This window comes from Rana temporaria, chromosome 3, assembly GCF_905171775.1.
Source record: "Rana temporaria chromosome 3, aRanTem1.1, whole genome shotgun sequence".
NCBI classification, from domain to species: domain Eukaryota; kingdom Metazoa; phylum Chordata; class Amphibia; order Anura; family Ranidae; genus Rana; species Rana temporaria.
In genome coordinates, this window is record NC_053491.1 from 411,692,267 (window position 1) to 411,707,011 (window position 14,745).

The 14,745-nt window shown below is 45.0% G+C and overlaps 1 protein-coding gene across 1 annotated transcript in view; it reads right to left on the bottom strand.

Annotated features, from left to right (window-relative positions):
• TCF7L1 (transcription factor 7 like 1) overlaps window positions 1-14,434 on the bottom strand; it is a 79,065-nt gene extending 64,631 nt beyond the window's left edge. Inside the window, exons 1-3 of the mRNA XM_040346057.1 lie at window positions 14,125-14,434; window positions 12,348-12,408; window positions 5,266-5,393 (exon numbers count right to left, since the gene is read on the bottom strand). Coding sequence (XP_040201991.1) covers window positions 5,266-5,393; window positions 12,348-12,408; window positions 14,125-14,310 — 375 coding nt within the window. The 5' untranslated portion in view covers window positions 14,311-14,434. The remainder of the gene's footprint in view (window positions 1-5,265; window positions 5,394-12,347; window positions 12,409-14,124) is intronic.
• Between the last annotated feature and the right edge of the window lie 311 nt (window positions 14,435-14,745).

Sequence of the window (14,745 nt, forward strand, 5' to 3'; positions counted from 1 at the left end):
AGAAGACACATTTCAGTTAATTGAGACAGGTACAGGAGTTTAATTAGCTGCCAGCCATATGCGGTGATGGAGTCTTGTTTGGGGTAGGGTTGGAAGGCTTATGAGCCCTCCTCCTGCCCCTCGGGGCAAGGCAATTTGCAATGCACACGGGGAGGGGAATGCATCATTCCAGTCTGTAGAGGAATTTAATTTGCAACGAGACAATTCACCCTGATCACCTCCCAAAACACAGTACACAATGCTGGCTCATTAACAGCACTCAAGGGTAGCTGAGGGGGCATTTTAAATAATAAAGAGAGAGTCAGACAAAAGCAGTGAGGACCCATAATCCTACCAACAGCTCCATTGTCCCTTAACCCCTGTAAATCACTCAAATCTTGTATTGAGGGAAAGAGCTGAAATTTGACAACGGACAAGCTTTACCAATCAAGGCAGAGAGTTTTTTCCATTTTTATTATAATGACCAGCAGAAAAATGCAAATACAATCCTAATCAGTAAAGGTCATAAAGAAGCATTAGTCAATCACTATGTCAATGCAGAAGACAATAGAAAGGGGGGGGGAGGGGGGAGGGGGAAAGAAAAAAAAGACACATTTTGTAAAAATTCTCCTCTTTTCATGCAACACTGAAGAAATGACACTTTGCTACAATGTAAAGTAGTGAGTGTACAGCTTGTATAACAGTGTCAATTTGCTGTCCCCTCAAAATAACTCACAGACATTAATGTCTAAACAGCTGGCAAAAAAAAAAAGTGGGCCCAATTAGCCATTTTCCCTCCCCGGTGTCATGTGACTCGGTGTTACAAGGTCTCAGGTGTGAATGGGGAGAAGGTGTGTTAAATTTGGTGTTATCGCTCTCTTATACTGGTCACTGGAGGTTCAACATGTCACCTCATGGCAAAGAACTCTGAGGACCTGAAATAAAATATTTTTTTGCTCTACATAAAGATGGTCTAGGCTATAAGATTGAGAAGACCCCGACACTGATCTGCTGCACGGTGGCCTAGACCATACAGTGGTTTAACAGGACAGGTTCCACTCAGAACAGGCCTCGCAATGGTCCACCAAAGAAGTTGGGTGCACGTGCTCAGCATCATATCTAGTGGTTGTCTTTGGGAAATGGATGTAGGAGTGCTGCCAGCATTGCCGCAGAGGTAGAAGGGGTGGGGGTCAGCCTGTCAGTACCGAGGCCATACACTGCATTAAATTGGTCTGCATGGCTGTCGTCCCAGAAGGAAGCCTCTTCTAAAGAGGATGCACAAGAAAGCCTGCAGTTTGCTGAAGACAAGAAGACGAAGGACATGGATTACTGGAACCATGTCCTGTGGTCTGACGAGTCCAAGATAAACGTATTTGGTTCAGATGGTGTCAAGCGTGTGTGGCGGCAACCAGGTGAGGAGTACACAGACAAGTGTGTCTTGCCTACAGTCAAGCATGGTGGTGGGAGTGTCATGGTCTGGGGCTGCATGAGTGCTGCCGGCACTGGGGAGCTACAGTTCATTGAGGGAACCATGAATGCCAACATGTACTGTGACATACTGAAGCAGAGCATGATCCCCTCCCTTCGCAGACTGGGCCGCAGGGCAGTATTCCAACATACCAATCCCAAACACATCCTCCAAGACGACCACTGCCCTGCTAAAGAAGCTGAGGGTAAAGGTGATGGATTGGCCAAGCATGTCTCCAGACCTAAACCCCATTCAGCATCTGTGGGGCATCCTCAAACTGAAAGAGGAGGAGCGCAAGATCTCTAACATCCACCAGCTGTGATGTCGTCGTGGAAGAGGACTCCGGTCCAGTGGCAACCTGTGAACTCCATGCCCAAGAGGGTTAAGGCATTGCTGGAAAAGAATGGTGGCCACACAAAATATTGACACTTGGGGCCCAATTTAGACATTTTCACTTAGGGGTGTACTTACTTTTGTTGCCAGTGGTTTAGATGTTAATGGCTGTGTGCCGAGTTATTTTAAGGTGACAGCAAATTTACACTGTTATACAAGATGTACACTCACTACTTTACATTGTAGCAAAGTGTCATTTATTCAGTGTTGTCACATGAAAAGGTATAAAAAGATTTACAAAAATGTGAGGGGTGTACTCACTTTTGAGGGAAAGCATACATACACTTTGTATTTCTAAATATACACTGATCTCGCCTTCATATTTTCTCTACTCCCATAACTCTCGATTAAGACAAGAGCACACAAATCCAAGAGAGAAAAGTAACAAAGCCATGTCTGTTTGGGGAGAGGAACAGCTCGTTCGTGCTGCTGGCCTTAAAGTGGGCACACAGCCTCCAATCAATGTATCTCAGTCAAAGCACACTTATGCAGGATGAAAAAAGCTGCATGGGTTTAAAGTGAGATTTTTTTAATGCTTAAATGTCACACTGGAGGCTGCCATTTTAAAAGTCGAAGGCTTTTAATCCATCGTTTAATTTTTTTGTAAACACACACACACACACACACACACACACACACACCCACCGAGAACAAATCTGTTTACTTTTAGTCATTCAATAGCCCTGCAGTGCCCAAGTAAAAATAGATTAAAAGTCAAAATTAAATTATACAGTACACTCCCTGTATAAAGCATCCCCCCCCCCCGATATGTTACTACTACTGATTGCCAGGCTATTTATCAGTATTTTGGCCCAGAGAGCTACAACTGTGCACTTTTGCAGCACTTCTCTAAACATTTGGACCAGGAGCATCCACTGTTGCTAGGGGTCAACAGATCGCCATTGATCCGAACGGGTCAACGTCCGCGGATCGGCACACCACGCGATCCGCGGATTGAGCCCATAGGAAAGGCTGCAGCTTTGGCCTAGCTCCAGTAATCTTGCTACACCCGGCGGCAGCCTAGGTGAGCTTCCCAGAGCGGCGCTGACTGGGGAGACGTGGACATTGCAGTGGGGGCTATATACGGTGGCGATCCGAAAAATGATCCGATCCGTGGCTCTGATCTGAGGAACGATCCGAACCGTGAATTTTTTGATCCGTTGCACCCCTAACTGTTACGTCACATGACCTTCTGCCTCCTCATTTACATGTCCCACAATTTCTCGTTGACCTCCTGTGTCATAATACGCATGTCTAACTTATGTAAAAAAATAAAAAGTTACAGCTGGTCACTCATCCTAAACATTCATAGCCCTGGCTGAAATGGTGCACATCAGGGTGACCCTGCATGGAATTGTAGCCACCCTGTAAGTAGAAATAATATCAGAGCAATGGAATTTGTTTCCAGATTGCAAAGCGCAAGAGACAAAGGGGGCAGCATTGATAGTAGTACAAGGTGTGTGCATAATAAATTATAAAAAAAAAAAATATATATATATATATATATATATATATATATATAAATAAATAGTGTATGTGCATGTTTATTAACATTTTAATGTTAATTTTAAAATGCTGGCCACACTTTCACACACCGATTTACCATTCTGTTTTCCGCCACCAGATTAGTAAAATGTGAAAAGTGCCATTAGAACTCTCATATAGAAAGGGCCCACATTCTGCACCTTGTCTGCAAACAAGGCACACAAAAGGTTTGACAGAACAAATATGAACACATTTGACACACTTGAGTAGTAAAATTGCATCACAGGATTTGAAACCAACATTCAGCAAACAATGCAATATAATGGGTACATATAATTATAGTAATGTACTGCAGTGTATAAAGTAGAAAATACAAGTGATACAAAACAGGAAAAGCACGCTGGATGTCAGGGGCTCCAGTGCTACAAATCACACTTTCACAGTCACAATGGAAGACATACAGGACCTGCACAAGACTTCATTTTATGCTGCCTGGCAAAAAAACCTTTGGTGTTCTAGACAGAAGGATGATGCTGAATACTTACCGCAGTGATAAGCCTTTAGTCCCTTGCAGAGCTGGGGGCACCACCACCATCAGAGACTTCCAGGTATGTAGGTTAGCATTTCCCAGATGAGTACAGCTTTTTAACTGACCGGCTGTCAAGTCACTGCTGTGTCCTGCAGCATCCAGCAGGTAAAAGCACAGCGCCCAGCAGGCGACTCGCTAACCAACGCAACAAAGTACTGAATAGCTGTGGTGCTCATAGCTCTTCAAGAGAGCAAAGACTTGATTTCATGTTAGAAAGTTAAGTATTCATCTCTTACAGGGTGACTGCATACCTGCAACACACACACACACACACACACACACACACACACACACACACACACCCCTTTTACTTGGTGACCAGCAATGGTTAAAAGTGACCACAAAAGACCCACCTTGTTGGACCAGCTTTAAAAACAAAAACCCAAGTACATTGTAGGAGAGCATTGGGCGGAAAAAGGAACCCGGCTAGTTTTATAAACCAAGGGAAGGCAATGCTCCCATCCAGTACTGGAAGGACACCCCTCTGCATCATAATGCTCAGTGGCGTACCCATCCCTGAAACTAGCGTCTCGCCCGATATACCTGCCCCTGCAAAAGGCTACACTTCCAGGATTCTGGCCTCCAGCACTGCATGGGAGCCTTGGATAAAGGGCAATATCCACCATAACCTTTAGGCTGATGCACATATAAGAGATAGTGTTAGCCATAGTGACCAAATGAAATATCTGAGGATCAAGTCTAGACAGAATCTGAATTTATCTTAGGGGAAGACTAAGGCAGCCCATAGACTAGTCTTTTTTGTTCCCCCCCCCAGAATCCCTAAACCAGTGATGGCGAACCTTGGAACGCCAGATGTTTTTGAACTACATTTCCCATGATGCCCATGCACTCTGCAGTGTACTGGAGCATCATGGGAAATGTAGTTCCAAGACATCTGGGGTGCCAAGATTCGCCATCACTGCCCTAAACATTGCCAAGTGGGAAATGTCTGACTTTTGAAGCAGTGTCTTAAGCAAAGCATTCATGCCTAAAGCATATGCGACTCCTATACAAGCCCAGCTGAACACACACACACACACACACACACACACACACACACACACACACACACACACACACACACACACACACACACACACACACACTAAAAAAATGACATTAAGACTCAGCCGAAGAAAACAGAACTTTTGCCATAAGGTGTTTTATTTCCTAACCTACACTAGAGAACTGACAGCTGAAGAGTAAATCGCTAATATACCCATGCCAGACTGTTTTCCTCCAGCTGTTATGAATCAGATCCAAAATGTATTAAGGGAATAGTCATACTGGTATTGTTATTTATCTATACAGATGCATACAAAGACTCCAAATGTAACAAGACAGTTCTTACCGTGCGGGCACTGGGCGAGAGGGCACCATTGGGCAAGTAGTGGCCTCCGAGGTCAGGGATCATCAAGAAGGGGTAGCCCGCATAGGGAGGGCTTTTGAAGAAAGATGCATCTTGCTGCCTCCTAAATGCTGCAGGGGGAATGAGAAAAAAAAAAAAGTAAATATTTTCAACTGACAATATCATGGTTCTAATCATCAATACAAAATGCAGCTCCGTATATCTAAATCATAACTGACTGAAAAACTAAACAGATATGTTGCACTTGTTTCTGTAATGTCAATTTTTTTTATAAAAAAATAAATATGAAACCTTGTTAAATTAAACCATACAAGCCAGGTTTATCCACAGGCTCTCCCTTTCCTATGGTGACAACCCTTACTCAGTTGAGCATCAGGGTTGTCACCCTTTCCCTACACACTCCTGTGCTGGGATTACAACAGCTGCAGCAAAGTATAGAGAGCTGGCAGATTCTGGCATAGTCACAGTAAATGGCTATTCATACCCCTAATGGATTGCATCCGTGTCCACATGCAGAGGCGGCTCTTTAATTAGGCAAACTAGGCAGTCGCCTAAGGCCTCAGGACCGCCTAACTTACCCAATGCATTACCCCCAGTTTTGAGGGACAGGGGACCATAACGCTGCCACTGCTGTGCTCAGGCAGTGTTAAGAGCCCTGACTTGGGAGAGGGGCCGCCAGCATCTTTAACAACCAGTGAATATCGGTGACACCACCTCTTGTGACGTCAATGACCCAGCATGCCCTCAGTCAATGACGACACAAGGGGGTGGGTTCACCAGGTGACATCACCCCACCCCTTAGTTATTAAAAAGCAGGATCTGGAGGCTGCCTTGTTAAAGGGGGCTTCCAGTTTCCGATAAGCCCTCTGCCCGCAGACCCCCACAACTACCGGCCAGGGTTATGGGGTAGAGGCCCTTGTTCTTGAATTATTCCCCCCCCCTCCCATCATGGGTGTGAGTGGGGCCCCCCCCCCCCCCCCATGTCAAGCTTTGCCTAAGGCCTCACAAAGCCTAGAGCCGCCTATGCCACATGAAGCCCAGACAGAGCCTACAAAATGTAAAATGGCACAAGGGGGAGTTATGGAATACTGTAAAACAAAAATATGATGCGTTCCCGTCTTCCCTTATAGTTCTCTACAAAACAAGAATTATTTTGTGATAGTTTAGCTCCGATTTAAAGTAGAAGGCTACACAATAAAGCCACTTTAAAATGTTGTCCCGCATACATTTTAGCAATGCAAATCCCTTTAGTCAACCTTAATTGTATGCAGTCATCTGACCACAAAGCTCCAGCTCCTTGGTGTCAATGTGCAGCTGGCGGCCATGAACTCTCTAAATTGCCGACAACACCTAGAGACATCGGTGTGACGTCACTAATCTAAGCAATTCAGCCCTCGCAACTTATTGGGCCTGTTCATTTACACAGAGGATCTGCAGTGGAGGCTTTTATATTAGGATTTAGGCTAAAAACGTATGCAGAGCAATGGGGGAGCCAAGATTTTAAAGTTGATTGTTAAGCCTTTTCTTCCACTTTAAAAAAAAAAGGAGTAAACATTAAAGTCATATACAAAAGGCAGCCTTAAATAAGCCAAGAGTCTACAAGTTGGAGCAATCAGGACTAGATTCACCATTAGGCACCGCACCATAGGCGATGAGGGGGCTTCCTGTAGCGTTATGGGCCACCCATGAGAGGAACATTTCATTTTTTTTTTTTTTTTTTTTGTCAAAAAACACAAATACACATTTATCACAATATTCTAAAGCCCAGTATACATTAAGAAAAGCAGGGTGTACGATCATCTGTTTTCCCTCGATATTTCACAGCAGGTCAAAGCAGAGGAGGGTACCAATTGCGAACTATCCTTTCAGCGCCACATCTGGTCACTGTCCAAAGCTTGCCACCTCAACATCTCTGAAATATGCCCCATCCTAACCAATGACACCACTAAGCTTCGAAAGCCAGTGATGAACGATCGGACATTTTTTTTTGCATGCTAGCCTCATAATTTAATTTTAAAAAAAAGAAGGGGAAGAAAATTCTCGTATGACAGAATAAAAATTTAGAAGTGATGTAATGTACTGCTTTGTATTGTATTTTTGGACAAATTCTGAACAAAAATTGTACGAGAAACCTTTTTGCGTTTGTCTCTTTCAGAGAAGTATTTTTCCCCAGATTTTCTGATCGGGTGTACTAGGCTTTCACTCTCTGGTCATCTCTCGCCTTGACTACTGCAACTCCCTCCTCATTGGCGCAACTCCTACATGGGCTATCCCCCCTTCTGTCCATCATGCTGCTGCCAGACTCCCCCACCTTACCACTGGCTTCCCCTCACCCAACGAGTTCAAAATATTAACAACTTACAAAGCCATCTACAACTCGGCCCACAGCTCCATTACTAACCTAGTGTCAAAATACCAACCAAATCATTCTCTTTGTTTCTCCCAAGAACGCCTACCCTCTAGCTCCCTCATCTCCTCCCATGCTCGCCTCCAGGACTTTTCCCAAGCCTCTCCCATCCAATTGAACTCCCTACCATCTCCTACAGTTTGCTTTTAGGCCAAGCCTAACCAATTCTGCACCCACCTAAAAACTGTACTCGTTTTCGCCATGCTCATCCACCACAGCTATTGCCTTTTGTATCACTTGACCCTTCCTCTTAAGCCCTAGAGTAGACACTATCAATTTTCCTGCAGGTTTACCAAAACCATCCAATATGAAGTCAAACCTTAAGAGTTTTAATTTGTATGCAATCAGGCCGGCCCTTGCACTACATAGTTTTGGTAAACCCGAGGAGAAAAACCTGCAGGAAAACTGATGGTGTGTATGGGGCTTTAGATTGTAAACTCCAGCAAACAGGGCCCCTCTTATTCCTCCTGCATTAACTTGTATTGTCTGTCGCCCCTCATGTTGGAAAGCACTGCGCAAACTGTTGAAACTACATAAATCCTGTATAATAAAATTATTGTATGAAAATTCTTGAACTGCAAAAGCTTTTTTCTTTTGGTTTCGGATCATGCACAGTCTTTCGTTTTCCGGTTTTGCTCAAAAAAAAAAAAAAATATATACATTATATAAAAAAACACTAGAGCCCTGTACACACGATCGGTTTGTCTGATGAAAACAGACCGATGGACTGCTTTCATTGGACAAACCGATCACGTGTGGGCCCCATTGGTTTGCTTTCCCATCCATCGGTGAAAAAATAAAATGTTTTTCCTATTGATAAAAAATAAATAAAAAGATCGTCTGTGTGGAAGTCCATCGGTCAAAAATCCACGCATGCTCAGAATCAAGTCGACGCATGCTCAGAAGCATTAAACTTAATTGTTCTCAGCACGTCGTAGTCACCGCGTTTTGGCACGATCGGATTTTTGACTGATGGTGTGTAGGCAAGACTGATGAAAGTCAGCTTCATCGGATACACACACACACACACACACACACACACACACACAAATAGTCCCGTTTACGTATGAGAATTTTTTTCTTTTGGGGGAGTTTGACCCTACAGAAATTTTTATTTGGAAAGTCTGATTTTCATAGAGTGGACACAACTTTTGACACCCGATTCAGACGGCAATTCCTCGTATTGATTTTTCCTCCAGATTTTAACATGGTGTGTACCCCACTTTAGTCCTGCTAGGGCAGGGCTGGATAAAGCCCAGGAGCCAGGTAGCCAATGCTCCTTAAAAATGACAGAAGGTGCCAAACGTTCCTGGATTGGACAGACTGGCTTCTAAACTCAATATAAAATTTATATCAAGGCTGTGTACCTACAGAAGAGGTGACCCTAGAAGAGGGCAATCAAAGGCTGTGTACCTACAGAAGGAGGTGACCCTAGCAGAGGGCCATCAAAGGCTGTGTACCTACAGAAGGAGGTGACCCTAGCAGAGGGCCATCAAAGGCTGTGTACCTACAAAAGGAGGTGACCCTAGCAGAGGGCCATCAAAGGCTGTGTACCTACAGAAGGAGGTGACCCTAGCAGAGGGCCATCAAAGGCTGTGTACCTACAGAAGGAGGTGACCCTAGCAGAGGGCCATCAAAGGCTGTGTACCTACAGAAGAGGTGACCCTAGCAGAGGGCCAACAAGGCTGTGTACCTACAGAAGAGGTGACCCTAGCAGAGGGCCATCAAAGGCTGTGTACCTACAGAAGAGGTGACCCTAGCAGAGAGCCATCAAAGGCTGTGTACCTACAAGCTCCGGAGGTGGAAATTCAGACACAGCATATTAGGTAGCGGTTGTGGAAGTGACAAGTAGATGGAATTGGTTAGATAGTTGCACTTCAATGCAGTGGGTTCCAAGGAACTGGGTAAATAATTTAAAGGCAAGGACCACTGCATAAAACATTCTAATCTCCTGGAAAAAAATAAAAATAGAGCGCATGCTCTTTGACCAGGAAGTGACTGGCCACAGCTCCACAATGTACATAAATGTCAAACCTGCGCGTGCCCAAGTCCTACTACAACTGTCCAGCGGATTATCTTTTCCCACCAAGAGAACTCATAAAGTCATTCATTCTAGAATGGCCTCATCCCCAACGAAAACACAGCTCCCGGTTTAAAAGGCCCCACTAGAAGGAGACGCATGCCAAAGCACTGACTCACCCAGCGCTGTGTTACACCCTCGTGAAGCATGAATGATACATTAATCTTACCATAGAACGAGATACTGGAAACTGAAAGACTTGCATATATACTTACAGATTAAGTAGCATTACAGGTAAGTTGACAATTACACATTGTTTTTCTGAACAGCGAAAGCAAGACTTGGACATTTCTAAACTGAGCACACAATGCGCTCATCCACTAAACGGTGCGCAAGTGCCGGCAACATGGCCGCTTCCACAATAGCAAAGCCTACAGACCTCTACAATGGCCAGTGTGGCTGCATTAGAAAGTAATAACACAATACAGAACAGAGAAAAAATAAAAAAATATAAAATAAAAAAAACACACCAACACACACACACACACTATACAATCTTCTACATTTTCCTTTAGATTTACCAAATAGGAGGTCAAACCTAAACACTGTCAATTTGTATGCAGGCACTACATAGATGAAGGTACATATAAAGGAAATTGAATGAGAAATTTGTATAATGTATGACCAGTAATCTAAAAAAAAAAAAAAAAAAATCAAAAAATTTTAATAAAACTTGGACCAAGGCTGTGACAACCAATCAGCGCAGCGCAGCATGGCGATCCAGGAACATGCATCACGGGCTAATTCACACCAGAGGCTAGGTTTACTTTCATTTTTCTTTTTTGCAACTTTATTGAAATGTCAAAGTGACATTTCATAGTCAAAGTGGGTCGTGATGCAACGTATTGCTTCACAACATGTTGCACACAAAAAAAAAAAAAAAAAAAACGCAAATCCTGTTTGGCGCAAATTGATGCAGCGCAGTGGTGTGAGCTGAACACACAGATCTGCCTTGTCTACACATTAGACTGCATTGGGGAGGGCTTCCAGCGCAGCCCAATGCATATGGTGTGAATGGGTCCTCAGATTTTCTGACAACGTTGCAATAAAATGTAATATTTTTTATTATCAATATGAAAGTAATCTGCCACTTTTGGGAAAAAAATGTTATATATATATATATATATATATATATATAGACATTTTGTTTTTGGAACTGCACATTCAGACATTTTTGTCTTGTTTTTTTTTTTTTATTTTTTTTTTTTAGTTCCTCTATCTCACGTTTTTATAGTTGGGTTTTACATAAATGCATGTCATGTAATATATATATTACATGACATGCATTTATGTAAAACCCAACTATAAAAACGTGAGATAGAGGAACTAAAAAAAAAAAATAAAAAAAAAAAAACAAGACAAAAATGTCTGAATGTGCAGTTCCAAAAACAAAATGCAACTTCTGAAATCTTCTGCTCTAATCTGGCAAACAGCATTTCCAAACTCTAGTAAACAAAACAGACAAGCTCAATTCCCAGTTAACCCTTAAAGCATGGGTGCTGGACCTGTGGCCCCCCAGCTGTTGTGGAACTACAAGTCCCAGCATGCCTCTGCCTATGGGAGTCATGCTTGGAACTGTCAGCCTTGTGGAACTACAAGTCCCATGAGGCATTGCAAGGCTGACAGTTCCAAGCATGACTCCCAAAGGCAGAGGCATGATGGGACTTGTAGTTCCACAACAGCTGGAGGGCCACGGATTGAGCACCCATGACTTAAAATGTATGCAAAACAACAATGTCTCATTTTTTCCTCCTTTTGCCTGTTAAATATACAGCTGAAAGCATTTGGTTAGATGTTTGACAAAATAAATAAAAGAAGCCATTCAGCCAGCAATCTTATGAGCAGATACTGTCCTGTTCCTCCAAAGACAGTTATTTAGCATTGTTCCCAGCTGTCATCATCGACTACAAAACACCTCCCCCAATGTTATGGGGAGGTGTTCTATAGTCCTAATCCTAGGATGACAACACGGCTCCTCCCAGATACAGTACAGTTGTCACCATAGCACAGGGAGAGTATTACTTGCAGGATCACCCAGAAAAATAGAAAATAAAAAATTCAGCCGCCACATCGGAGGACAGGCAAGCTGCAATCCATTCAGGGATTAGGAGAAAGTTTAACTGACAGCAAAAAAAAAAAAAAAGTATGATGGGGACAAAAGGACAACAGAGCCCAAAGCCAGATCCCCGTTGTAGCCACTTAGTGCAGCCCAAGAGACGCTCCGATTGGCTGATTTCAGTTTGGACACATTCCTCATTCCCGTATGAAAGTCACTGTGTGAAAACATTTACTGAATTCCAATGACGGAGTCTGAGGCGGATTATCACTGCAAGAATTAGAAGTCTAGAACTAGATTGTACACTTCATATACACTTTATACAACACAGTTCATATACACTTCATATACAAACACAGTTCTAGAATTCGGGAAATCCAAGTAAAAAGATGAAATCTACACACTTGTGAGACTAGTTTTAAGAGCTTGCAATCCATTTGTGTAGCAGTTGTGTTATACTGTATCACCCCTCCATCTTGTTCTATGGTAGAGATGTGAGAAGTGGGTGAAGGGCGACTTACCTTCTGACAGGTAATCCCGGTGCTTCTCGAAACTGTCTCTGGGAGGGGGGCGCCTCTCCACCTGAAAAATCAAAGTTTGGTGAGAAAGGAAACTCCATGATCATTGTCCCGCCCTAGGGTGAAGAGAACTTGGTGCCAAGTCTAGTATGGCCTTGTACTGGGCAGAGGAGCCTGTACCATGCCCGGGCACCCCTGTATTGGGAACATATGGGGGGGGGGGGGGGGGTGTATGTGCAATCCAGGAATGCATGGTCAGGTCATTAAAGAATGGTATAAGTCCATAGGGGGGGGGGGGGGGCGGGAGTTCATACCAGTGTGCAAGTTGTAGAAGATTTGTACAGTGTGGAGATCTGACATAGTGGGGTTCATATAATGGGGACCCCTCCATATATGCCGATGGAATTGGGACTGACAGACATACTGCAGATCTTACACTGAGGCAGAATATACACCATATACTAAGAGGAGCATAGAATAGGGGTGCCACACATCACCCCGGGGGGTACACAGAATAGGGGTGCCACACATCACCCCGGGGGGTACACAGAATAGGGGTGCCACACATCACCCCGGGGGGTACACAGAATAGGGGTGCCCTGCTTATCACCCTGAGCCAGGGGGTACATAGAATCAGTTTTATGTCACAAGGGTACATAGAACGATGCACACAGTACACTGGGGGGGGGGGGGGGTACAAACTGAAGAGCTGTGCACAGATTTGGGGTGCTGCAGATCACATTGGGGAATATGAGAAGAGGTGCTCTGTACATTAAAGTGGGGAACATATATTGGAGGGGTGTTGTAGATCACACAGGGGTCAGTAGAATGGGGGGGGGGGGATACATAGAATAGGGGAGCTGTAGATTAGACTGGGATACACAGAATTGGGGAGCTGTACACAAAAACTGGGAGCTGCACATGACACAGGGGGTACATATATAATGGGGGAGGGGTACTGTAGATCACAGAGGGAGCGCACTCTAGATACCACAGGGGGCGCTCTAAATCACATGGAATGGGTGAGTTGTAGATCACACAGGGGGGGGGGGGGGTGCACACAGTCGGGGTGCTGTGGATCACACATCCTACAACAGGGATATATACTAGAGGGGGTGTTGTAGATCACAGGGGTACACGTAATGGGAGGGGTGTTGTAGATCCCCCTCCTATACCAAGACTGTACAGAACTTATACTATAGAAAGATCACACGGAGGATACATATAACGGAGGGGTGTTGTAGATCACACAGGGGGATACATATAACGGAGGGGTGTTGTAGATCACACAGGGGGATACATATAACGGAGGGGTGTTGTAGATCACACATGGGGATACATATACCAGAGGGGTGTTGTAGATCACACAGGGGGATACATATAACGGAGGGGTGTTGTAGATCACACAGGGGGATACATATAAGGGAGGGGTGTTGTAGATCACACAGGGGGATACATATAACGGAGGGGTGTTGTAGATCACACAGGGGGATACATATAAGGGAGGGGTGTTGTAGATCACACAGGGGGATACATATAAGGGAGGGGTGTTGTAGATCACACAGGGGGATACATATAAGGGAGGGGTGTTGTAGATCACACAGGGGGATACATATAAGGGAGGGGTGTTGTAGATCACACAGGGGGATACATATAACGGAGGGGTGTTGTAGATCACACAGGAGATACATATAAGGGAGGGGTGTTGTAGATCACACAGGGGAGATACATATAACGGAGGGGTGTTGTAGATCCCCCCCTCTTAGGACAGAAGTCTCACCTCGGAGTCGGAGTCGCTGCTGTGATTCTCAGTCTCATTGACCAGCGATGACTTGACATCGGCCAGATCCCCCTCGGCCGATTCCTCCCCGGGGCTCTTGTCCTCCTGCTCGCCCTCGTCCTTGAAGCGGATGAGCTCATCATTGGCCCCCAGCTCGTCCCCCCCGCCGCTGTTCAGCTGAGGCATGGTGACCCCCGATCACAAGTCTCCGAGGCCCGGAACACAACAGACGATCCGATCTGTAGCCGATCTCCCCGGCACTAGGACAGGCTCATAGTCCGCCAAGTTGTAGAAAAGTTCCCCCCCCCCTCTCCGATCAGCCCCCCCACCGCACGGCCCCCATCCCCCCCACTACAATGTACAGCCAGGTCCCCCCTCCTCCTCCTCTCTCCGTACAGAACTTCCTGCACAGTCCTCAGGAATGATCTCCTCCGATCCCCTTTGTATGTCCGATCAGTCCCGGTCCGTACAGAACCAGCACCCCGCCTCACTCCCGGTCCATGGAGGGGGATGGGAAGTTCCTTGAAAGTTGCAGATCCCAGCGATCAGATCCCGGAGCTTTTCCCAGGAGGGGGGGATGGGGGGGGACTGCGATCTCCTCCGATCAGGGATCTCCTCCGT